General features: G+C 44.3%; 4 protein-coding genes across 5 annotated transcripts; 1 reads left to right on the top strand and 3 right to left on the bottom strand.

Moving 5' to 3' along the window:
• Positions 1-234: 234 nt before the first annotated feature.
• LOC117851334 (uncharacterized) lies at positions 235-6,512 on the bottom strand. The gene is made up of 2 exons (XM_034733132.2): positions 3,716-6,512; positions 235-468 (listed from the first exon to the last, which is right to left on the bottom strand). Exon 1 carries the CDS (start codon positions 6,437-6,439, stop codon positions 3,734-3,736), a length of 2,706 nt encoding a protein of 901 aa, XP_034589023.1. The 5' UTR covers positions 6,440-6,512; the 3' UTR covers positions 235-468; positions 3,716-3,733.
• Positions 6,513-7,066: 554 nt separating this feature from the next.
• LOC117851335 (T-complex protein 1 subunit gamma) lies at positions 7,067-12,061 on the bottom strand. Its single transcript, XM_034733133.2, has 14 exons — positions 11,883-12,061; positions 11,552-11,613; positions 11,294-11,366; positions 10,392-10,459; positions 10,233-10,302; positions 10,065-10,133; positions 9,892-9,963; positions 9,670-9,743; positions 9,283-9,560; positions 8,751-9,135; positions 8,287-8,412; positions 8,006-8,110; positions 7,646-7,720; positions 7,067-7,560 (listed from the first exon to the last, which is right to left on the bottom strand). Exons 1-14 carry the CDS (start codon positions 11,911-11,913, stop codon positions 7,372-7,374), a joined length of 1,677 nt encoding a protein of 558 aa, XP_034589024.1. The 5' UTR covers positions 11,914-12,061; the 3' UTR covers positions 7,067-7,371.
• A 5,001-nt stretch (positions 12,062-17,062) lies between these two features.
• On the top strand, positions 17,063-23,600 carry LOC117852500 (PLASMODESMATA CALLOSE-BINDING PROTEIN 5). 2 transcript variants are annotated; one of them, XR_004639854.2, is made up of 4 exons: positions 17,063-17,661; positions 17,819-17,846; positions 19,019-19,105; positions 23,144-23,382. XR_004639854.2 is itself a non-coding variant. In XM_034734607.2 (3 exons), exons 1-3 carry the CDS (start codon positions 17,301-17,303, stop codon positions 23,295-23,297), a joined length of 543 nt encoding a protein of 180 aa, XP_034590498.1. In that variant the 5' UTR covers positions 17,088-17,300; the 3' UTR covers positions 23,298-23,600. The 2 variants fall into 2 exon arrangements, 1 of the variants encoding a protein (XP_034590498.1); XM_034734607.2 differs by lacking the exon at positions 19,019-19,105 and having other exon boundaries at positions 17,088-17,661; positions 23,144-23,600.
• LOC117852501 (E3 ubiquitin-protein ligase ATL6) lies at positions 23,567-24,328 on the bottom strand. Its single transcript, XM_034734609.2, has one exon. It carries the CDS (start codon positions 24,248-24,250, stop codon positions 23,753-23,755), a length of 498 nt encoding a protein of 165 aa, XP_034590500.1. The 5' UTR covers positions 24,251-24,328; the 3' UTR covers positions 23,567-23,752.
• Positions 24,329-24,705: the final 377 nt, after the last annotated feature.

The raw sequence follows: 24,705 nt of genomic DNA, 5'->3' as shown, positions 1-24,705 counted from the left end.
CTGAAAATTGTTCGGTCTAATGCAGCACCACAAGTCACCATCTTTATAAATCCAAGCATTAGTAAGGTAGTAAAATTACCCTTGGCATCCTTCAAGCATCCGCCCACGGAAGTGTAGAAGTTAATACTACCTGCAATCAAGCTGAAGTGGTTCCACCAACCAGCACTCTTCGCACCCGAGGGCCTATATTACACCGTTAATGCACAATCAGGAATTCAAAATGCAAACAGAGGATAAGAATGCACACTTTGATATAGATTAAGAACCCCTAAATGCATCTAAATTAAGCACTAATCATCAAAACGTCCCCATATGAGGATACATCCAGGTTACATGCGAAATCATTTATCTTTACTACAGTATGTACCACCAGGTAGGCCACAACTGCTGGTGTGTTCTCGTTGGCATCAAAACTTCTAGCAGAGGGGCAAGGTAGTAGCTAGGGGCCATCTTCACACAATGGTGAACCTGATAAAAACAATGGGAGATTTTTCAGCTCATGCAAAATGCTATCCAACAAAAAGAGAATAACCAGAAAGCACATATTCCGATACAACACCAAGGGTAAGATAAGAAGCCAATATTAAAGTAGGTGATCTCGTGCTTGTTTGTATACAACCTTAACATATTACACCAAACTTGAGCACAAAGGAGTATAGAAGTTGAGTATACAAAATTCTGAGCTCTATGCACCTCATGCCTACCCGCTAGTTGAATTACAATTCTAGCAAGAGAAAACTTCCAAAACACAAAATGAAAGTATAAATTACTAAGTTGTATGCTGTGATATGCTTCCGCAGATAGCTGCAAACTAAAAACTGAGCACTCCTACAAACCCTCCCAAAATTTTAGGGCCCCAGCTGGTCCTAAGAAACAGGCCATATCTGACCGATTGCTATTGCAAGAACAAGACAGAAACTTGAATCCCAGAGGGCAGGGACGGACCCAGAAATCAGCTCTGACCCGGGCTGAACTAGTGTATCCTGTGATCAGTGTCCATGCAAAAAGATCAATTTATGAAGGCAATAGCCAGCGGACAAAGCATTTCATGAACTAGCCTGGTATTGGTCTGCTGGGTCTTTTTGCCTGAGAGATATCACAGGCGTACAGTTGAATTTACAGTCTCTAACATGGTTGTGCAAAGGGGGCTATAGGGGCTGGACCTGGGCCGCAGCCCACCCAGCCCGAGTCCTGGATCCACCCCTGCCAGAGGGCCTGCTCATCCAATGACTACTCCTTTATTCCAAAACAAAAAACCATTGTATCTCATCTTTAAGATCAAAGTTTTACCCTTAGTTTTAAATGAATCAGTAATTACTCGAAGACACCTAGTACAATAGTACAATTTTACATAACAAAGGCATACACATACAGTTTTAAGAAATGGAACCAGCAATGTATGTGCCTGCATAGTACATGTTTTAAATTTGAACTTGGGGACTAATATTAATATGTAATTTTGACAGCTAAAGAAATTTATCAATGAGCACAAAAGATCCTTATCAAACTACAGTTACTTTGAACTAAGAACATCACTCAACAATATCATTTAGAAACTTGTCAATCAGCTGTTTGTGATTTTTTCTGCTAATTAATCAGCTGTTATTTCGGGTACAGGTTCTTCCCAGATTATGGTTCCCAAACAATTTCAACCTTGAATTCAACGGCGAAAACTAGCCACCCATGCATTGCAATTTAAATCTTCAAGTAAATAATCTAACACTCATGTTGAAACTAACATAAATTGTCTTTAAGGGTGCGTTTGGCAGAACTCCCAGAGCTGATTCTCTGCTGAATCCAGCAGGAACTCTGCCAAACAGTTTTTCAGAGAGAAGTGATTCTCTGCTGATTCTGTGAAGTGATTCTCTGAAATGAACTAAGAGGCTGGGAGCTGAAAAAAGTAGCTTCTCCTGATTTTGTGAAGTGATTCTCCATCCTGATTTCAAGTGTTTATGCTAGAGAATCAAAGAGAATCACTTTCAGCCACAGAATAACTTCTCTCAGAGATTCTCTGAAATGAACTAAGAGGCTGGGAGCTGAAAAAAGTAGCTTCTCTTGATTTTGTGAAGTGATTCTTCATCCTGATTTTAAGTGTTTATGCTAGAGAATCAAAGAGAATCACTTGCAGCCACAGAATAACTTCTCTCAGAAAATCAGCTCCCCATAGAGAATCAGAATCAGATGGAGCTCTACCAAACAAGCTCTAAAATATTCATGGGGTACTGACATCATGCATTGTAATTTAATTTAACACTGACTTACTGACATCAAACTGGACACAAGTAATGCAACATCCATAAGGCCACATTTCCACATGGAGTAAAAAAAATTATGTCACTCCATATCAAAAATCATTTTGGACAGACATTTTAAACATTGACAACCAATGTGAGCAAATATATCCAGACTACCATTTCAAAATGATACCAATAGATCTGTCATAAACCTAGCCCAAGCCTGGTGCAAACCCATGCCTAACCATTTCCTTCCCAATCACAACCTATGACCAACCAAGTCTAACCGGGCTATGGAAACGCTTAATGTTTGAAGTTTGAACAGGTATCATAAGGTCAACCAAATGGCCCGCCCACTATAACTTCTTTATGTGGCTTAGGGCCTGTTTGGATGTTGTAGTTTTAGAAAACTATAGTATCAGGAAACTGTACTTTTATAAGCCTAAGATATGCAAAACTGTGGTTTAGAAAAAAAGGTCTCGAATGGAATTTTTGAAACTCCAAAAAGACTGGTTTTCACAATACCACGGTCTTTAAAACAAGAAACTTTGTTGCATCCAAACACCCATCACCTTTCAAAAACTTAAGTATTTTGGAAAACCATAGTATTTGTCCAATACTCCAAAAATACTTTGCATCCAAACATAATGTGCAAGCTCAATTTGTATTCATATTTGCATGACCAGGGATCAAGCTCAACCCCGTTAGTTCCAGACATCTAGTTAAAATATAGAACTGGGATAGCAGAATTTCATTAGTCACAATTGCTATCACCTACCAGACTGAATCATAAGTTCTCTACAGATTAAGTATTCAATGTACAGACCATATGCTGACTTGTGCCTTATTCATCAGAAATGAATGAGCAAATAAATGATGATTATGGCATTAGAAGCTATTATAACCTTATAGCAAGACTACACATTCTGTTGATTTACTAGAACATCCAGGTTTATAGCTATATATTCCTGGCATGAACCCAACTAACCTGACATGTGATTTAACAAAGCGTTCACCTATCAAGGATACTATTAAAATATTATAGCATAACATATACTCAGCCAAGTTTGATCTGTAGACCTGAAAACCATCATATAATATTTACCAAAGATGGTTGCTAACAATCCAAAACAAAAGGAGATATAATATGCCTCTGGTGATTCCAGGGTGTAGCAGTTCAATAGGAAATTTGCCAAGGCAAGTAGTTAATACTGCATTCTAAAGCAGGTTACTATGTTTATCTGTCCTATTTTCATCCATATATTCATTAAAATAATTGCTAAAAATGGTAGTAAATTCTTCAAAAGCATTATACCTATTCAAATGCAATGGTCATATAGTCATACTCTATGGAAAAAACAGTAGATAAGCACCCAATCCAAAGTTCCAAACCATAAGAAAACATGGCATTCTCTAGACCATATCATTTCTTCATATTAGTAATATTACAATAGACTGCTTTTATATGCTAATCCACATACCTCTGACTGTCAGGAAACTCATTCCTCTGTAGATGGGGTAGCAAATCTTGCTCTTCTGTATTCCTTGAGAAGATCAATCTCCTTATACAGTCCTTCCATTCTGCTCCACAGTGAGTTGACAGAGAGGGTCCACTCGTCAAGCTTTAAGAACCATTCGTTCTGGAATTTTTCAATCATTGCATTTGCCGCAGCAAGTTTTTGCCGCTCCTCCTCAAACTGCATTCTCTCCAACTCACTCACACTAAGAACAAGACCCCCACCACCAGTAACATCGCCATAAAGAGGCTTGTTACAAGGGAACTTCTTCCTGTACTCTTCAAAAGAAGCCTGGGTCTGTTTCAAAGCTTTTTTGTAGCCAGTGACCAACTGGGCCATAACATTCAGATCATGCTCAAAGCGTCTAAGCTCCGCTTGATACTTATTCTGTTGCTCAAACCGAGTGGAGTTTAGGGTTTGGATAATCGCGTCTTTCTGCTGCAGCATGTCAGACCAATGTTGTTTCTCAAACTGCAAATTTTGAAGTTCTTGCTCCTTCTGCTCATAGAGCCTGCTTGCCTCAACCATCAAGTTCTGTATAGGTACCGAAAAGTTTGCATTAAAAAAGCCTGATCCAGGTGATATGCTGCTACTGTTGCTATGCCGCATCCTCTTTTGCTGGTTGCACTGAGGAAACTGTTCTTGTGCCTGCAGATTGCCATTGTACCCATCAATATCACCAATTTGCCTCTTACCATTATTCCCAAATAAATATGAGCTTCCTGGTTCCAAGTCCACTCCATTCTTATGTGCATCAGCCCCCATAGACAAGAATTCCCCAGATAGGCCATGCACATTCTCTGTTATGTTGTACGATGAGGGAATTGAGTTCATAGCCTGGAGGAGGTTTGACGATGTCATCCTTTCCAAAGATCCCCTTCCAGAGAAATCATCAAACCCCAGCTCATCCCTCATCTCGGCCTCCCCTTTATTCAAGTTCTCAAACTCCATTCCCCCAAATGTATTACAGCGCTGTAAGGAGTGTGTCATTTCCTCGTCCTCGTTGCCATCCCCACTGTCGTCCCCAATTCTCCAACTCATGTCCTTTCCACCATTAACCCCCTCAAATCCATCATCCTCTGACTCCTCCGCGTCTTCATTGTCACTGTCTCCTTCATCCAGATTTTCAATATGTGTTTCCTCTTCCACATCCATACTATCATAACCGTTTGTAGAATTAAAACCCAAGCTCAACCCCATCGCATCGCTCTCTTCCTCCCCATCAGCCTCCTCATCTCCCACCTCCTCTGCTACAGCCACCACTTCCTCCTGTGTCACAACTACTGTCTCCACCAAGGGCTCTTCACCGTCTTCTTCTGAAGCCCCTGCCACATCATCACCCTCTGCTGGTTCTGCATCTCCCGCATCCTCTTTGTCGTCAGGCATCGCCTCAGCAGACACCGCTTCAACTGCCACAAATCCCAAACCCGAACCATCCATGTTTGTGCCATTTACATGCCCATCAATCATCCCTGATTCATCCAAGCTTGTACCCTTATCATCCTCATCCACCGCCTCCAATTCATCTAAGTTCTTGCCCCTCCCATCCTCATCCACTGCCTCCGGTTCATCTAAGCTCTTGCTCCTCACATCCTCATCAACAGCCTCAGATTTATCCAAGCTTTTTCCCCTTGCATCTTCATCGACCACCTCCAATTCCTCTATGTTGTTCCTGGCATCCGCATCACCCAGACCCAACTCCTCCAAGACCTTGTTCCTTGTAACAAGATCCCCCAACTCCATCTCGTCCAAGCCCGCACTCCTCACATCAGCATTTCCCAATTCCGACTCCTCCAAGCTCTTGCCTCTCACATCCATATCTGCATCTGCCTCTCCATCCCCCAGCTCCAGCTCCTCCAAGCTCTTGCTTTTCACATCAGTATCAGCATCCTCATCCCCATCCTCCTGGCCCATCTCCATATCTCCATCCACAGACGCCTCTGGGACGGCCTCCCCTCTCTCCCCACCATCCACCGCCTCAAACAGGTTCGGCTTCTGCGCCCAAATGAGCCTTTGCAGATGCAGCCCGAAGTAGCAAACCCCATCGTCCCTCTTGGGCAGCTCAAGCAACTCTTTCTCCACGAGGCCCCAGATCAGACCCGCCCAGTCAACCCTATGCGCTGACCCCTCCCTGACTGCCTGCTCCGCGGCGGCCACCTCCTGCGGCAGTATGCACATGTCGTCGCCCTGGAAAGGGAGAAGGACGTAATCCTGCAGAAGCTGCATGACCGCGGGCGCCACCGCGGCGGGGTCCACATCCGGCGGTGCCGCCGCCGCGGAGGCGGGCTTCGGCGGGAGGGAGAGCGCGCGGGCGAGCTCGTGCCGGGAGACGGCAACGCGGACGCCGCGGACGAAGCTGCGCTTGCAGGCCGGGTCGTAGTAGGCGACGAGCGGTGCGACGAGGTCGGGGCGCGGCGCGTCGGAGTGCAGGTCGAGGCGGGCGAAGTCCAGGAGGCCGAGCGCGCGGAGGGCCGCCTCGTGGGGCGGCGTTAGGGCCCGGGCCCCGGCAGCGGGGGATTCGAGGGGGCGGAGGAGGAGGTGGGCGCGGAGGTGGGCCAGGCGCTGCTCCGCGGCGGCGCGCTGCTTCTCGGTGAGGGGCTTCTTGAGCTTGCCGCCACCGGGGGCAAGGGGCTTCCGCGGCGGCATGTCCGGATCCAGCGAGGTGAGGGGATCGGCGGAGTCGGGCATGGCGGGGTGGGGAATTCGGGGAGGGGGATCGCGGTGGCGTGGGGGCGCTTCCTCGGGTTCTTCGCGTGGGTTTTGTGTTTCGCCGTTTCGATTTCGTAGTGGGGGTCGTTGGAAGAGTTGAGGAAGGTAAGGGTCTTTATTGAAATTTTGTTCTTTTTTCAGTTGGAGTTTATGCTTCAGTTCAGCGTGAGATCATACGAAAATCAAAGCAAAGATTTCCTCCTTATTTGTATAAACGGAGATTACGGATGCATTCGGTCGTAACATATACTGTATTTAGATGTATACATATAGAAAAGTCAAAACGATCGCAATTTAGAACGGAGGGAGTAGATGGAAGCCAGAAATGTATTTATTTAACGATCTGCTTGAGAAATGGTAGGACCTAACGTAATCTTAGGCTAAATACAAATAAAGCAAATTTGAAGTCGCTCCAAGGATTTTGGACTTTTGGGCTTTAAGCGCTCACTATGCATCTTCTTTCTTCCTCTTCGACACATCTTCCCCACGTGACCACGCGGTTCACACCGGACTCGCTACGGCCTGGATCCCCCGCAAGTCAACGACTTCTGGCATTCTGGCAACAATCGCCCATAATCAAGTTACCCGAAGCTGTAATGATCAGAGTTACCAGCATGGGAAACGATAGCATTACCAAACCAAAGCATGTGTCATTACAACAGACACAGTTAGCCACAAAAACTACTAGTTTCGCTGCTTGATAGTCGTCCAGCTAAGTCCAAAACAAGATGAACAGCAGCCACACTTCAAAACCTGGATCCCAAAACCCACGAACCACTCTCAACTGTATGAAATCAGGTACATTTGCATGCCAGGCCCAGCCACCAACAAACACTCAAATAATAAACTTGGCTCAACGTGCTATCCTGGCCTGAGTAAACAACTTCGCCAGTGTGGGTTCGCTACAACATCTACTCTGGGATCATCTGCTCATTGTCCGCATCACCTTCCGTTTCAATCTGGGGCTGCTTGGGAGCTGAGGCTCCAGGAGCCTGCTTCTTCTTGATACCGCTGACAATGTCATCGATTCTCAACAGCATGCAAGCAGCCTCAATAGCTGTCTTGAACGTCTGTGCTTTGACACTGTAGGAGTCCCAGATCTAAAAATAGAACACACTGGTGCTTAGACAAGCACAGAAACATTGGGGTAAATTGGCATGTATGCAGATGGAGGGAGAGAAGTACCTTTCGCTCTTTCATGTCAACAATTTCACCACTTCTTCCATCAAGGCCAACCCAGGCATTTTCACCATTAGCATGCTGAAGCAACAAAAGCCATTGGTATCATAAATCTAATGCATCTATTTATATAATTAAAAAACATCTAAAAGATGGAAAATGTTTGTTTTGGACTTGAAGCTTAAATCCACTGTAAGACTAAGTTATTTTAAAAGTTAACAAAAGAATTGTTGGCCTCAAATCTTTTCATTGCTCGGAAATGCTAATCCCTACGATAGGTAGAAGTCGAGCACTTCCAATATAGGTCCAAGTCCAATACATAAATGAAGGTTAACCCACAATTTAGATGAGATTAGGGATAATCACCTTTCCTTGGAGTTGAGTCATTGTCCTAATAATATTCAAACCACAATTTTGGGCCAATGTTCTCGGAATTGCTTCAAATGCCAAAGCAGCAGCTTCATAGGGCCACTGATACAAACAAATGAAAAAAAAGTTCAGATATTCAAGCCTAGCTGGTGTTAGACCAAAAAAACAGAAAGCTTTCCCTGTGCCACCCACTCAGAAATTTATGTAAATACAGTAATACACACTATTGGCATTATAATGGCTTACAACAGAGGCAACTAACAACAATAACACAATACCTTTTCAACACCTTCAACTGAAGAACTCTTTTGCTTCAGTGCTGCCGATACAGTCAATTCAGTAGCACCACCTCCAGGTAGGAGTTTTGGGTTCTTCAAAATGTTCCTCGCAACAGACATGGCATCCTGCATTAAAAAATGGCATCTTAGAGGACAATAACATAATCTTAAACTTGTTGGCCTACACATGAACTTCATGTTTGAGAAATGAAAAATGAATTTACCATCGCCTAAAGTAAATACCATGCAGCAAAAGGAGTTAAGAAGGGGCATTAGAACATGGTACTCAACGAGAGCAATCTAATCTACTTATATGTCTAGGTTGCTTAGATGATCAAAATGGTCCTACTGTCTTATAAAGGAAACAAAATGTTAAAACCAAACTTTGAAGGGAGTTGATGGGTGAGGTCATAATATGGATAAGTGTCTGCCAACTAATAGAAGGAAGGAGATGGAAAAGGTACCTGCAGGTTCCTCTCAACTTCATTCAAGACATCCTTGCTTGCTCCCCTCAACAGAACAGTGCATGCCTTTGGATCTTTACAATCAACGATGAAGGCAAAGAATTCATCGCCTATCTTCTTGACCTCGAAGAGGCCAGCTCCTGTGCCCACATCAGATTCTTGAAGCTCCTCAGGCCTGTTCACTATAACTGCTCCACAAGCCTTAGCAATTCTGTTGTTGTCAGTTTTTCGAAGTCTACGAATTGCACTAACACCAGCCTTGCTCAAATAATGAATAGCAAGATCACTGAGCCCTTTCTCTGTGATGACCAAATCAGGCTTAAATTTAAGAATTTGTGCACAGAGGTTCTTTATGTACTCTTCCTCCATCTCCAGCAGAACCTGCCTGCAATAAATAATAGTTTGCCAAATCCACATCAACATTTTACTAAAATAACATAGGACTAATGCATCCATTGAAGTTCAAAAGGACTGATGTGATTCAGCATTCATGTCTACATGGCAGTAAAAGTTACATGTAGGAATCTCTTACCAATCTTCTTCCTTCATCAACTCAGCATTAGTCTGATTTTCTCCCTTCTTATACTCAATAGGGCTGTCCAGAAGGATTATACGTGGGTTAACTATCTTCCTTCTCATTTTACCAGGAGCCACAACATCCTTATTGATCATAACTCCTTTGAGGACCCTAGAATCCTCTAACTGACCACCAGGAACCTTTTCTACTTTAATATACTTCTTGATATCAACTTCACGCATGCCCTGACCTAGGTCAACGCCTGCTGTTGTAGTAGCATCGATAGCAAGGTCCTGAGCAAAGCAACATAATGTCAGAAAATCCATAAACTGAACAAAGTAAAAAAAAAAACAAGGTGGAGACAGCTGGTTGTTAAGTTTCACACAGAAGAAAGATACTTACAGCAATAAGGTCACCAAACTGGCCAGTGAATTTTGTACCAATGGAGCTCTTCACAAGTCCTAGCATTGACACGCCTACATAATGGTATATCACAGTGACATTAATATATATTATGTTATCAAATGATCATGTAAGAGGAGAGGGATCATGTCCCTGATAAGCAGTATAATGTTTGTAGGGTTTTGGGACTCAGGAGAAACCACAAGTTCCATGTAAACTTACGATCATTCACATCGACAGGCATTGCTATCTTGTCAAGAACAGCTATAGCATCATCAAGCGCTTTGGTGTATGCTGAAATTTGGAGCAATACGTGTTAGAACAGATAAGAAATCAAGAGCGAAAAAGAAGTCCTACTCCAGTAAACAGAAGCCCTGAGAACTAATGGATCTTACCTCGGCAAATAACAGTAGGATGATAGTTCTTGTCAATAAATGCTTGAGCAACATGGAGCATCTCACCAGCTAGCATTGAGAAATTTAATGCGGGTGAATGATAATATCGATAACCATCATAACTATCAAAGTAAAACTGCCTAAAAAACTGACAGATGAAACATATACCTAGAACAATCACAGAGGTTGTGCCATCACCCACTTCCTCATCTTGTGTACGGCTTAGTTCAATCATAGACTGCACAAGGGAACACAATTAGGTATACAAGAGTGGCAGCATGAGTTATCCATTGAACAGAAATACAATGATTGCTGAATATGGTATACCTTAGCAGCAGGATGTGCAATGTCTATTTCCCTCAATATAGCATTCCCGTCATTAGTAACCACGATACCTGCAAAAGCACAAACAACCAAGATAACACTGTTAAAACAAAAGGAAAAGGGACTAGCATCAGATGTGGCATAATTTACTAATAACCAAATTGATGTAGTTTTAACTACTGTTCAATGGCAATTGAAACAGTAAGAGGCATCACTACACCATGGCATGACATATTTCTGTTCTCAAAAGTTACTACTGTATAAACAAATAATTTTTCCAGAAAGTATGCATGCCCAGCACACATCAAGTTGTGTTGTTTTCAATTAATATGCCAACTTTGAATTTTCAGCAACAGGAGTGTAAGTTCTCTGGAGGAAAACTATCATCGCTGGGATAAGTGGGAAAAACTATCTTAACAAAAGAATTGGAAACAGGATCATTAGAATTATCTCTAGGAGAACAAAATGGCATACATAACTGACCAGCAACTAGAGCAATTTCATCTCACACAGGTACAAGCCAATAACAGGCAAGTATATACAAAACTCACAATTAAATGTTCTCATTGCGGTGACAAGGTTCATGGGAGCAGGTTAACTTCACTGCCGGAGGTTATTATATGTGTAAAGGTTCAACTCTATGTGGTATAGCAGTGATTCCGTAAAATTCATAGAATCTGAGCTCAACCACCAAGGGGTTCAGGAAAAGGACTAGCACACCTAGTATATTGCACACCACATAATTGGTTCGGAGCAAGCACAATCCAGTACAAAATTTATTGCCGTATTACCCAGTGCCCAAAAACCTCTTTAATATAAAACAGTTTACATGAAATTTGTGATCAAATCAAAATTTCAATGATAAACAATGCAACGCATAGACTAGATTTGAGTTCTTGGCACACCTCCACCGGCATCAAGAAGCATCTTCAACATAGATCTGGGACCCAGTGTAGTGCGAATGATGTCTGCCACAGCCTGCAAATCAAATACTAACATGTAACTATACTGAATAGGAAATCAATTAGTACAACATGAGGGGACGTCCTCTAAGAAAGTTTTTTCCCCAATAACATGGGCAGCGCTACGGTAATAGGAAATCAAAAATAGAATGAACTGCTTGCACTGGACTAATCAAACTAGTGCGGCGTAGAAGCCCTCACCTTGGCAGCCTGGATGTTCGCCTGGTGCACCTTCGCTCCCGACTCTCGCTTCAGCGAGTCCTCTGCTCAAATCAAACCATAAAAGAGATCAGACAAATTTCACCAAAACCCAAACGGGATAGATCAGATCAGCTTAAACAGAACCCTAACGCCCGAACCAACAAACTGAATCGCGGATTCCAACAGCAAGATCAAGCGGGTTTCGACACAAACAACCTCGAAAAGAGCCTAAACTAAAACCTAGGAGCAAGGAAACATCAGCCCACCCGGGCACAAAAATGGCGGCGCGCACGACGTAGTAGGAGGGATCGGACGGGACGGAAGCGCTTACTCAGCACGAGGACGGGGGCGTGCAGCGCCATGGCGGTCTCGCGACGGCGGCGACGGGGGAGGCGGCGACGGGAGGGGGAGTGGAGAGGAGAGGAGGGTGCTGCGCCGCGGGATCTTCCGAGCTTTCGAGGGTTTGTTTCAGTTTTGGTGGGTTCAAGTGAAACCCTCGCCTCGCCGCCTCTCGAGAGGGTTCGACGTTCACGTGCTTCCGGCGTGCTACTTTCTCAGCTGCCCTAGAGCCCAGGTAATGTTGGGTGGGCTTTCTTTAAACAGTCTCATATGGGAATGGACCGATGGCCCTTATGGGCCTCGACAAAATTCTTGCTGGTACGTCTAACGCGGCAAACAGCCCAAAATACCGTGCGGCCAGGCAGCAAACCACCTGCGGGAGTGCGGGTACGTCTATCGGCTTAGGCCAGTCCCAGTGCAAGTCTTGCACTGTTTCCAAGGATATCACATCATCCCATAAGGTGTATTCTTATGAATGAAACAGGAAGTCTCAGTGCACAGTTTCATTTCATGATTTCATAGGATGCTCATGACATTTAATTGTGAGGCATGTGATTGGATATGGTTAAATGAAATGAAACTCTATAGCCCCCAATGCAAGTTTCAATAGGTTTCATAGTCTTGGAAACAGTGTATACACAGTTTCATCCTGATGAAACTCCTTTCCTCTCTCACTTCATAACTACCATGCTATGTCATCACATATGCTGATGTGTCACCGTATTTAATGTGCATGAAACCTCTATAAAACTCCCACTAGGATTAGCCTTAGGATCGAAGGGATTAGATCTTGTATTTAGAATTTGACCATGTGTCGAAAGAAAAAGTTTTGAAGTTAGTAGAAAAGTAAATACTTTTAAACTTATAATAAAATGGCAATGTTCATGCTCAGAACCTCCCCAGCTCCCGCTGTCGCACCCCCGAAGCTGCGGCCGCCGCGGCACGAATCTCCCACCGCCTGGTGGAGGAGAAAGTGGAGAGAGGGGAGGAGGGGCCGGCGGGTGGATGGGAGAGAGGGGAGGAGAAGGGGATGGCGGGTGGGTGGGTAAGGTTGGAGGGGCCGAGGAGAGAGCCGGGTGGGCGAATAATCGACCGCCGCACCCCTGAAGCTTCGGCCATCGCGCCCCTTGAAGCTCCCGCCGCCACGCCCTCACGCCCCGAAGAAGAAGGGCCGACGCAACAGAAAGTGGAGAGAGGGGGAGGAAAAGGGCTGGCGGGTGGAGAAGAAAGTGGGGAGAGGGAAGAAGGAGCCAGCGGGTGGATGTGAGAGAGGGGAGAAGAAGGGGCCGGCGGGTAGGTGGATAAGGTTGGAGGGGTCGAGGAGAGAGCCGAGTGGGTGGATAAGGTAGAGATGGACTCAAAATTGCAGTGAATATCAATTTCGGGTCAAGCCTTTGCTCATGTTCTTTTGTCCCGCCCATACAGCGCACTTGCCGGTGGCGCGTCATCGCTCGCGTGGCCAACCCTCCCCGCGCTCACCACGCACTGCTGCTGCTCGCCCTGGCGAGCAGCTGCTCCCTCGGGCTACACGCCCTACCCACCAACTGGACCTAAGGGGTGACGGAGAGAGGAGGAAGGGGAAAGGAAACAAGGAGCAGAATGACTCCTTGCAGTCAACCAAGTAGAGCCATGTGCCAGCGAGGGTATGGCGCCATGGAGGGGAGGGGCGCAACGGCAGTCGACAAGCAACGCAAAACAGGGGCGAAGGTTGGGACCTCACACCCCCTCTCAATGACGTCCATCCCCTTCAGATCCGGAACTAAGGCCTCCACATCTAGCAATTGGGAGCTCGATTTTGCACTTGATTGGAACAATTTGGAGTGGATTATAGAAGGGAGGTGGGTGGAAAATGAGAAGAGGAGGAGGACGCACTCCTGCTCATAGCGGTTAGAGGCGCTGTGGCCTAGCGCTCGAAGCGGTAATGAGGCTAGGCATGAGGAGGACGAGCTTGCCTGGGTGACAGTGAGGACAGCAAGATGCGCGGAGCCTGGGCGACGGCGAGGATAGGGCAAGATGCAGGTGGTGCCGATGGAAGAAGAGGCAGCGACTGGCTGAATGACGATGAGTACGGGGGAAATCGAATGAATGGATAGAACGGAGGTTAAGCGGTGAATTTTTTTTATTTCCATGTGTGGGTCCCATGTGATAAATAGATGGTATCAAACCACCCACAAATGTCTTCTACTACTATACTTGCAAAGAGAGGACTACTAGGGATAACATACCAACATATTGTGAAGCGAAGCCAAACAAGCGAATAATAACTTGAGAGCAAGTAAAGACCCGTAGCAACGTACGGATATTTCTACTAGTACTAAGTAAAGGCATCTAGAGGTGATGTTAGATGCCTAAACTCAAGAAAATCCATGCCGCGTATATTGTTTGTTGGAGTAATTTCATGAAAGAGTGAAAAATAATCGGTAATGCTACTTCCACTATGAAGGTTGAATTGGTAGCGTCCATGGAATTTTGTGTGTGGTCTTTAAATTATTGGAAATACTCAGATAGATACTCAAAGTGAGCCAGACATATAGATTTAAATTAGAATGCTGGCTAGTTAAAGAAGAAGAGCAAAATAAGGAGGTGTGAATCAAGAATATTGGTATAGATCTAATGACTGTAGATCCACTTACAAATGGACTGCCACTTAATACATTCATCTGCCATGTAAAATGGACGGCATCATGGGCGAAATCCTTTTTAGCATATGTTTCTTGTAATGTTATTAATTCAATAAAAGTATATTTTGCAAGTCATCCAAAAAAGATGTTATAGACACAATTGTGGTGTCATGACACTATTTCATATGAAGTTTATTTGGATTAGATCGATTTGCAATACTAAGAAGGAATCATGTTATCGGTTTTGTGACCGCTGTGATTATGTCATCTAATTTCAATTTAAATTCAACTTGAAAATTTTGAGAAAAAAGTGTGAAACTAAAAGCATACTTCCATCTCATGCGTTGAGTTGGATAATATTAAATCATTTTGCTGAAAAAGTGTCTCATATAATTGATGAAAATAATTCCTATAGTAAAACATAAGGTCAAGTTGGTAAAATAATGAGAGTACCCTAGTTCTTTTTATCATCAAGAGAACAAGAAACAAAGAAGATAGGGAAGAAAGTTTCTAACATAATGAGCCATAATGAGCACCACGAGGCTGTTAACATGAATGGACAAGTCATACAATACAAAGGAAACTAGAAAAGCTTAATTTATTTTAGTTAAATTAATTTATGCTAATATATATGATCTTGCGACCTTTCACAAATTCTCCTGTTGCGATCTATCCTAGGAAAAAAATGGACTTATAGCGCTCGGATATCCGTTCGGGGCTACCATTGTACGCATCAACTACCATCCCTTTAAAATATCGTGCATGCGAACCTCTCATTACTTTTCACTTGCCGCAACCACAAATCTACCTTTCACACCCGGATCAGCCTCTGCGTGCAGTGTACTCATAGGGAGATATCATCACCGGCCAGCTGCGCCCCTCGAAGAAGCTACGCTAGTCAATGCTGAAGGAAAAACCTCTCCAACGAGAAAAAATCAAACTAAAAATGATGGAGATCTTATGCAACAAATTGAATCAACAAGTGCAACATCAACAGTCAACTACCGAAACATAGAAAAATAAGGAGATGAAGCATTTCATATCAAACATGGCGACATCAAAACATCATCAAAAGCAACATCTTAGTTTTACTATTTAAACATCTCAATTGACCTTGTGCAACATCAATAGTACCCTGAGCATCTTTAGCAAGTAGAGTAACATAAAAATTCAACGGATGAAATATCTGAAACTCAAGAGTGCAACATCTGAAATTCATTATTGCAAACATTCAAGGAAATAGAATCGCAACATCTAGAAAGGCCACCGTAATGTGCAAAAAAAAAAGCAACCGCAACATCAGAAAAAAATCAACTTATTCTGAAACAAGCAGTGAGAGACGCTACAACATATAAAAAATATTTGCATCAAATCATATAGCTTATGCAAACATCACATAAAACTTAGTGAGACATTGCTGAAGCTGCTCCATGGACAATGAGCTCCGAAAGCACCTTGAGCCCAGCATCCCTTGTCTCCTTCCTCCTCTTTAGCTCTAGGGTCTGGACCACCGCTATCCTTGCTGCTTGGGAAGGCCTAGATGGTCGATCATCCTCGCATCCCTACTTCCAATCAGCACTGACGTCCATGAAATAAATCACTAGAGCAGCAGCCTGTTGGCATCGAGAGCTCGGTAGCGGAGCAAAAATAGAAGGCAAAGAGGAGAGCTATGAGCAGGTGATGCAGCAGTGGTTCTTCAGCACTACGAAGGCGACGGCCGCAGCACGACCTCAGAGGCGGACGAGGGAAACGAGCTTGGCAGGATGGCAATATCCACCATTTTGCGAGCGGTGGCAGCTGCGATTGCGAGAAGCCGAGGATTGGATAGGGGTAAATGGTCTGGAGATGGAAAGACGAGGAATCGATAAAGTTGATCGAGCAAGAGGCAGTGGGGGATTATATTAATGAAATGACAGCGATTAGGGCGCCACAATGGAGAGGACAAGTGGTTCTTATAGTTCTATAAGGCCTGCCTCACCATTGTGCAGGTAGTTTTTATAGCACTTCATCCTTGCAGGTACCCATAACGCTAAAACCACATGCCATAAGCAATAAAGAAATATTTTCTCTCACCTTCTCCTCACTATCTCAACCACATGCCTCAGGAAGGCCTGCAGGCTGCAGCCAAGCCACCGACGCCGCCCTTCCACTCCTCTCCGCCCTTCCCCTTGCTGCTGAGCTCAATGCTGACGGCACCCTCCATGCTGAGAACAGGGAGAAGAGAGCGAGCATGGAGAGAAAGGATCTGCTTTATGTGCTAATGGGCTCCACCCTTAAAGCCCATATGTGGTTTAACATTATGGGATGAAAATAGACCTAAAAGACTAATAACACATGACCCCGTATAAGGATCACTTGATCTTTATACATTGCTCGTGTACCTGGATTGTCGATATTATGCCCACGTCTCCGTCCGAAGCGAGACGTTGGTCCGGACACTCGAGTGGAAGCATTACAAAGGAAAAATAGCGTATTCATGTTATTGGTATCCCTCGAAAGAGGAAAAAGCACGTAGAAAAACAAGTTTTAAAGAAAGATCACAGCGCATTCCCGGTTCCGATGCGGCGGTGCCCACTGCCCACTGGAAAGCCGGAGACGAAAGCGAAGGAGCTGCATCAAAACGCGCTGCTGCACATTCCGCTACGACATCAGTCCACACTCCACACTGAGCACACCACCTCACCTCCCGACCTGGGCTGTCTGTCTCTGTCCCCCACTCCCCCTCCAGCAAGGGTAGCATTTGAAATCCTCCACCGATCCCCCCGAATCGCCGCCGCCTGGCGCACCCAATGCCGGCGCCCTCCCCTCCCCTCCTCCTGCTCCTCGCTCCCATCCTCCTGCTCGCCCCGCGCGCATCCGCCGGCGCCGCCGCGGGGGTCGGGGTGAGCGGCGGGGGCCAGCTCTGGTGCGTTGCCAAGAACAACGCTGAGGACGGCGCGCTGCAGAGCGCCATCGACTGGGCGTGCAGCGCCGACGGCGGCCGCGCCGACTGCACCGCCATCCAGCAGGGTGGCGCCTGCTACGACCCGCCCGACCTCCAGCGCCACGCTTCCTACGCCTTCAACGACTACTTCCTCCGCGCCGGCGGCGCTGCCAGCCCCGCCGCCTGCGACTTCTCCGGCGCCGCCGCGCTCACCGCGCTGAACCCCAGTAAACACCCGGAATCTCGCCGACGCAGCAAGCTCGGATTTGATTCTTTTTTTTTTTTAAAAAAACTTAGTTCTGTTCTTTATTGTTGGATTCTGCTCTTTCTACGGAGATGTGCAACTAACCTCTGTGCTGTCGGTGCTGCCGCTTGGTTTTGCAGGTCATGGGAGCTGCGTGTTTCCTTCCAGGTTAGTGCACCGTGTGTAATACGCTACCGTGGAGTATCCTTTAAAGCTTTGGAATCTTTGATCTGGCACAAACCTGAAAATAACATAAAAAAAATGATAGTAGGAGCTATGTATTAAGGGCGTGATTGGTAGCCGGGAGGGCACCGTCCGCTGCACCGTCCCGAACCTTCCCGTGCACTCTCGCGTGTTCGGTTGGCCTTCCAGAACCGAAACACCGCACCCCCCGTTACTTTCTCCCATTCCATCCCGCATCGGCCTGTCCGCCTAGAGGGCTCCTTCGCTCGTGAGCCGGGATGGAGCGATGTTGGCGGGAATTTTTCGGCAGAGTGCGGGAGATGGCGCCGTCCCGGGGCTAAAGGCGCGGGAGGCTTACGGTGACCTCCCATCCTCCCACCATTGTCTTCGCTCCTCTCCTCCCTGGTGTGCCTTCTCCTCTCCCTCCTCCTGTTCGACCTCGGTTCGCCGGTGGATCGAGGTACTCCGGCAGCACCCTGTGCCCCCCGGTGCTGCGACGCTACATCTCCCCCTCCTCTTACGCTGCTTCGTCCCCTCTCCCGCGTTGATCTGTTGATTCGTCTTATTTTGGTTGGTGTCGATGAACCCTAGGTTCTTCTTCTCTCAGATCCGTGCGCTCCTTTTGTTGTTCTGTATCTGGATTTATGGTTGTGATGAACCCTAGGTACTTTGTGATGCGGATCTATGGTTGTCACATATAGAGGTCGATCTGATTTTTTTTTGTTCTTGTACCATCCTCCCGTTGGGTCGAGGTCCTCCGGCGGCACCCTGTGCCTCCACCGGTGGTGCGACGGTACATCTTGCTTGGTGTCAATGAAACCTAGGTTGTTTCTGATCTATGGTTGTTCTGCATCTGCATTTATGGTTTTGATGAACCCTATGTTGTTTCTTATGCGGATCTATGGTTGTCACGTATACTTGTCGATCTGATTTTTTGTGTCTTTGAACCATGGCTTACTCCTTTGCAACCAATCATGCCCGTAGTACTGAGCTGAGCAAAGTGCCTAGGTCGATGATGAATCCTTGCCGTCGGAGGAGCACCTTTGGGTGTGGCAGCCGCGTCTAGGATAACATGTACTTCTGAATGTTTGCTTGCTTAACAACATGACCCCAAGTTCTTCTACTGAGCTCTAATGAACACTGCATTGTATTCTTAGACATGGACTTGCAAGGTAGGCGCCAGGCTGCGGTTGCTCTTGTTGCTGCTGTTGCTGCATGGTTTTTCACGTGGTTTAGAAGGAGAGGTGAGGATGCTCGATCTATTACCTATGGACCCATGGCAGAGAGGGACAGAGAGAGGAAAATGAATCTGATGATGTCCATTGTGTCAACCTAATAAGGATGAGGAGGGCACCTTTTTTCCAACTGTGTGACTTGTTTCGGTATCCTTGAGTGGATCGGTTATTTCTTGACAAAAGCTTCAAACCATCCAATAATTTGTGAGTATTGAATGGCAAATAAACAGTACATGAGATGTAGTTTAGATATTGTCTCTGTTTCCTAAACAATAGGGGGCTTAGAAACCGGTTTTCCCTACTTTTATTAAACATTGGAGCAGTAGTCCAAAATCCAAATCCACATTATGACTACGAAAGATATAGGATATCTAACATTTGGACATACAACATTTTGATCATTGGAAATAACAGAAAAAGTGTCCCAATACCCTTTCACCTGCTTCATTGTGGTGTAGGTTGACTTCCTTTTCTCTTCATGTCAACGCCGGATTTCCTTCGCTTGTTACTTTTAGTATTACAGTAGTCATTGGAATTGCTAAAACAATATTGACAAGCCTATGATGAGCCATATAACACTATGCATATTGTATGATGATGCTCATGATGGAATAAATCTATCTCTAGTGGAGAATGCACCCCTCAATTTATGATTGTAGATGCATTTGAAGAACCTCCAAATGTTAGCAAATGCACTAACGAGTATAATTGAAAGGAAAACGTGTACTTTTCAAACTTGAGCTATGGGGCTATGGGCACAGTCTTGTTTTCAACTCTCAGCTTCAAAACCATTAATTTAGCACAAGCTGTTCATTTTTCCACCCCAGGGCGGTTTTTTTGAGTGTTTTGCCATGTTCGCAGCTTAGATCACTGGTGACTTAGGGGACGTTTGGTTCCCTTTGCTTATTTTTAGCATGTGTCACATCGAATGTTTAGACACTAATTAGGAGTATTAAACGTAGACTATTTACAAAACCCATTACATAAGTGGAGGCTAAACGGCGAGACGAATCTATTAAGCCTAATTAATCCATCATTAGCAAATATTTACTGTAGCAACACATTGTCAAATCATGGATTAATTAGGCTTAATAGATTCGTCTCGCCGTTTAGCCTCCACTTATATAATGGGTTTTGTAAATAGTCTACATTTAATACTCCTAATTAGTATCTAAACATTCGATGTGATGGGTGCTAAAAATAAGTTAGTGGAACCAAACGCCCTCTTATGTAGCACCTAGCGGCTAATATTTTTTTATGTGCCTGTGTTGATTAGGATGGTAGTTGATTATATGTTGTTGAAATACCAGCAATCATGCTGTCATTGTTGTCAGAACCATCAAGAAAATCAGCCTAGGGTTAATGAGCAATATTGAAGTTAATTTGAAAACTGACAGAAGCAGTAGTTCAAGGTTGATAAGTGGGCTTTTTCCCAATGAAAATAATACTGTTTTCGATTTTGAAATTCCTAATTACATTTATGAAGTTTGTGACTCTTTTCTCTATGACTTGATTATGTGGTTATCAGTTTCCAGCTGTAGTAATGCACACCAATGCTAATGTAAAAAGTCCAAATGTTGAATACTCAAGAAAAAAAGAAAGAAACAAAAAATAAATGGAAAAAAGAGAAAGAAAATGAAAAGAAAAATAAAAATAAAAAGAAAGCAAACCTTTGGAAATGTGTGCATCAGAGTTCAGAGCTGCTTTGTGGTTATGATTGAGTTGGAGTGTTACAATCCAGGATGAGAAGCTGCCTGTGTGTTTGAGCTTGATTGTAAATCCACAAGCACAAGCTGAACAAACAGAGCCTTAATTGTTTTCCTAGAGAGATGTTATACTGTAGACAGAAAGCTGGTTAAATCAATCTGTCAAAGTTACAGCTTTGCCAATCCTAATGGGTAGATCCTTGAAACTATATATGGATCCATTCCTCTACGAGCTAACATGGGGTTGATACATCATGTGCTTACAAAACAGTAGGGCTGATGCTAAATTGCTAATCTGCACTTGTATAGGTTGCCTCACTGTCTGATCAGCAGCAGTGATCTTATCATAGCATGGCTTCTACTGCCATTTCTAGTGCCCACTATTTGAGGAAGTAGTAGTAGACAATTTACTGCCTGAGTAATTGCAAACTGCAGCATGTACCTTTAGAGCGGGATAATAATTTAGTGCCCAAATAACTGGGGCGTGGAAACTTTCCGGTGTTAACTTAAGATCTTGGTGGATTAACCTGAATATGTTATTTATTAGGGTGGAAGTTTTCTGGCCCATCAGTTGTATCTGTGAAAACAAATTTTCGTTGTGAAAACTGAAACTTTTTCTTCTGACCACTGAATCATTCAAGGAGGACCTTAATCGGTCACCTTTGTCTGACAAATCTAACACAATTGTTTAAGAATTTAAAACCTTTAAACATTAATACAAGTTTTAAGATGGTGCATATCGTTTGTCAAACCTAGCAAATACTGTTGCTACCAACCTATTAAAAAATGGAGCGAGGAACTTTTACATGACACAACAAAAAACCGCCTTTGGTTCAAAGTACATGTCGTTTAGGACATTGGCATTGTCTTCAAGGTGAAATTTTGACCAACAATTTCTATAAAAATATGACCTTCAAAGAAAGGTAATTAAATGTTTGAAAAGTAGTTTCCATGATGAATCTAGTAACATTTATCTTACATTGTAAATATATGTAATATATATCGATAGTCAAAGTTAGTTAAGCAGGAACTCTAAAACGTCATTTATTTTGAATCTGAGGGAGTACATAAAACCTCTTTAGCTCATATAGGCTTTGGTTGACTTTGGCTCCTTTGGTAACCCCTAATTCTGATGAAGCCCTTGAAGTTTGCTGGTTGTCCTCTAGATGGTTTGTGCAATCTTGTCATTATTATGCTGCTCAAGCATTCGTATCTTGAGCATATAGAGTGCATAACGATCCTCTGATGTAAAACATACATCCCAAGTGAAACACAACTAAATTTGATCAAGTAAATGGACTAAATTTGGCACTATCACAGTCTTACAGACGTTAACAAATTTCAGAAAAATCACGGTACCCAAAGTTGATTTGCACCATGGTTGTTTAATTGTCTGGACACTTACACTACTCTTCACCATGACCTGTCATCCCAGTAAGTAGCCCGACCACCTAGTCTAGACTCTGTAGTTCTCTACACGTAGGACAAAGTACATTCCTTCGCTTCTGGACTCCAAGAGAGCCACTGCTTCACCACCAGCATATGGAGGTTGGGCAATTATGGTTACGGAGCGAAACTGTGTGTGCAGGTTTTTCTAAGTTATTCACGATAAATCTAATTTCAGCATATTAGTTTCCTGGTTAAAAGTCTTATTTCTGAATTCACCCATGCATATGTTATTCATGATAAACCTAATTTCAGCATATTAGTTCCCTGGTTAAAAGTTTTATTTCTGAATCATCCTACCATATGCTCCATTGTACACTGTTCCAACGATTGTGGATTGCAAGATAATTGTTTCTTTTTGGTAAATGTTCTAGCTGTCAGAAGCATTTTGGGTACGTAACTGTTGAAAGTTTCTTTGTAGTTCTAGTCTTCCAAGTACATATTGGTTTTTCTCTTGTGCGACTGCCAGATCACCAAAGCATTGTGGTAGTTTGCAAAATTGATATCCTCCAGCAGTTCAGTATAATTTTAAAATCCTCATATTGTAGATATGTGTACATATTTGATAATTTTTGTGAGGCATTTATTGTCATTCTAGAACAATCTTTAGCCCTGCACACTAGTTAACGTTAATAAGAAATTTCTTTCAAATGATTCATATCTGACTGAAGCATATTTGTTGCTCGGAAGAAGGAAAAAAATTCTTGGTAGATTATTATTGGACAAACAACTGTTATTTTGATCTTCTCTACTTTGCCTACTTGCAGAGCCCGTAGAAACTGGGGCTGCTAAAGTGATCTTTTTCATGTTAAACTTCCATATCTGAATTCTCTTTCTGTTAAACCTGTAATGCAAAGTCTCTGCTAAACCATTCCCCTTTGCTTGTACACTGCAGCACTTCCCCAAAAAATGGCAGCTTTACAGGAACAACAACCTACGGTGCGAGTGGTACAGATTTAAGCTACAATTCTTCTTGGAAACCCAACTCCTGGTCGTGGCTCTTACATATCTCTTTATTTGTAATGCTTTCGTTTGTCACACATTTGTGACGAATTTTTTCTTCTTCTCAAACTCTTATTTGCGAGTATGATGAACTCTCAAGCTTCTGGAATGCAATTCATTCTCTATGTGGCAGCCACACTGCTTTGGGAGGCTGCGGAAATGGATAGATTAAAGAAAAAGGGATCTCCGCGCCTGCCGCCTATATAGTTCATCCAGTATTGCTTTGGCCTTTGTATTAATCCTAGCAAGTGTAAATTTAATTATACGATGATTAGTGATTTCTCTGCTCAGAGAGCAATTCACGAATCCGGAATAATTGAGATGTCAATATGCTCGAATTTGCAGTCAAACTCTTCTATGCACATTTGCTTGAAGTTGCAGACAATATATACAATACAAGTACATATGAATGCTGCTTGCTCTTGAAAGCTCAAACCTCAAAGGAGGGGGGGAAAGATCCTAGTAGAAGCATTTGTTGCAGGTGTGAAGAACTGAAGATGATCTATGCTGAAGAAGGTTGAGCGAGCTGCCGGCTTGGCTCCTGGCCGGGTGCTGCGGCGTCGCCGCCGACCCTGCACCGGCAGAGCGGGCACGTGGAGCGCGACGACAGCCAGAGGTCGATGCAGTCGCGGTGGTAGACATGGCCGCACGCCGGCAGCAGCTTCACCATGGCGCCGACCTGGATGGCGCCGAGGCAGACGGCGCACTCGGTCCAACCCGCCGCGCCCTTGCCGCTGTGCCTGACCAGCCGGCTGTACATGAACGCTGGGAGGCTCGCCGCCGCGGCGCTCAGCGGCAGGAGCTCCTCCGACTCATCGCCTTCGCCTCCTCCCGCTGCCGCCGCTGAGCTCGCCGCGAGGGCGAGGCCGCCGTCCGCTGATGGCCCGGCTCGCCGGCGAGCGAGGTGCCTGTACAGCGAGATGAGCGCGAAGGCGGCGGCGGCCGACGCCGTGACCGAGCAGAAGAAGAGGAGGCTGTCTGGTGACACCGCAAGTTGCATCGCGCCGCCGAGCTGGAAATGGAGAACGGCGTTGGATTGGATCAATGGTCTCGGAACCTCAACTGGAGGATTCTTTATGCCGTGTGATTGCGTATGCTGGCACGACTGCCTGAGTGGCTTGAGTTGAGATAATTCCCTATTTGACACAAAAGTTCTCTCGTTACTTTCTGATCCTTAATTTTTTTCATTTCCTATTTAACACCGGGTGTAACTTTAGTTCCTTATATGACACTTTATTAGATTTTTCATTCGATTCCTGTTAAATGCCATGTGAAAACCCTCCTGTAAAATTTGATGGTGTTGCAAACCCTCCTGTAAAATTTGTAGAGTTAAACTAATAACAAAACACCGGTTATAAATCATTCTTTATAGCTGAAGAATAACCATATTTGTTTTTTATAAATTCTGTGGTTGTCAAATTCATCTCAATTTTTTTTACAGTAGATATCTCGTGT

Source organism: Setaria viridis, chromosome 4 (genome assembly GCF_005286985.2).
Source record: "Setaria viridis chromosome 4, Setaria_viridis_v4.0, whole genome shotgun sequence".
NCBI lineage: Eukaryota > Viridiplantae > Streptophyta > Magnoliopsida > Poales > Poaceae > Setaria > Setaria viridis.
Note: the sequence above shows the minus strand (reverse complement) of the source record. Positions and strands in the feature narration are given on the sequence as shown.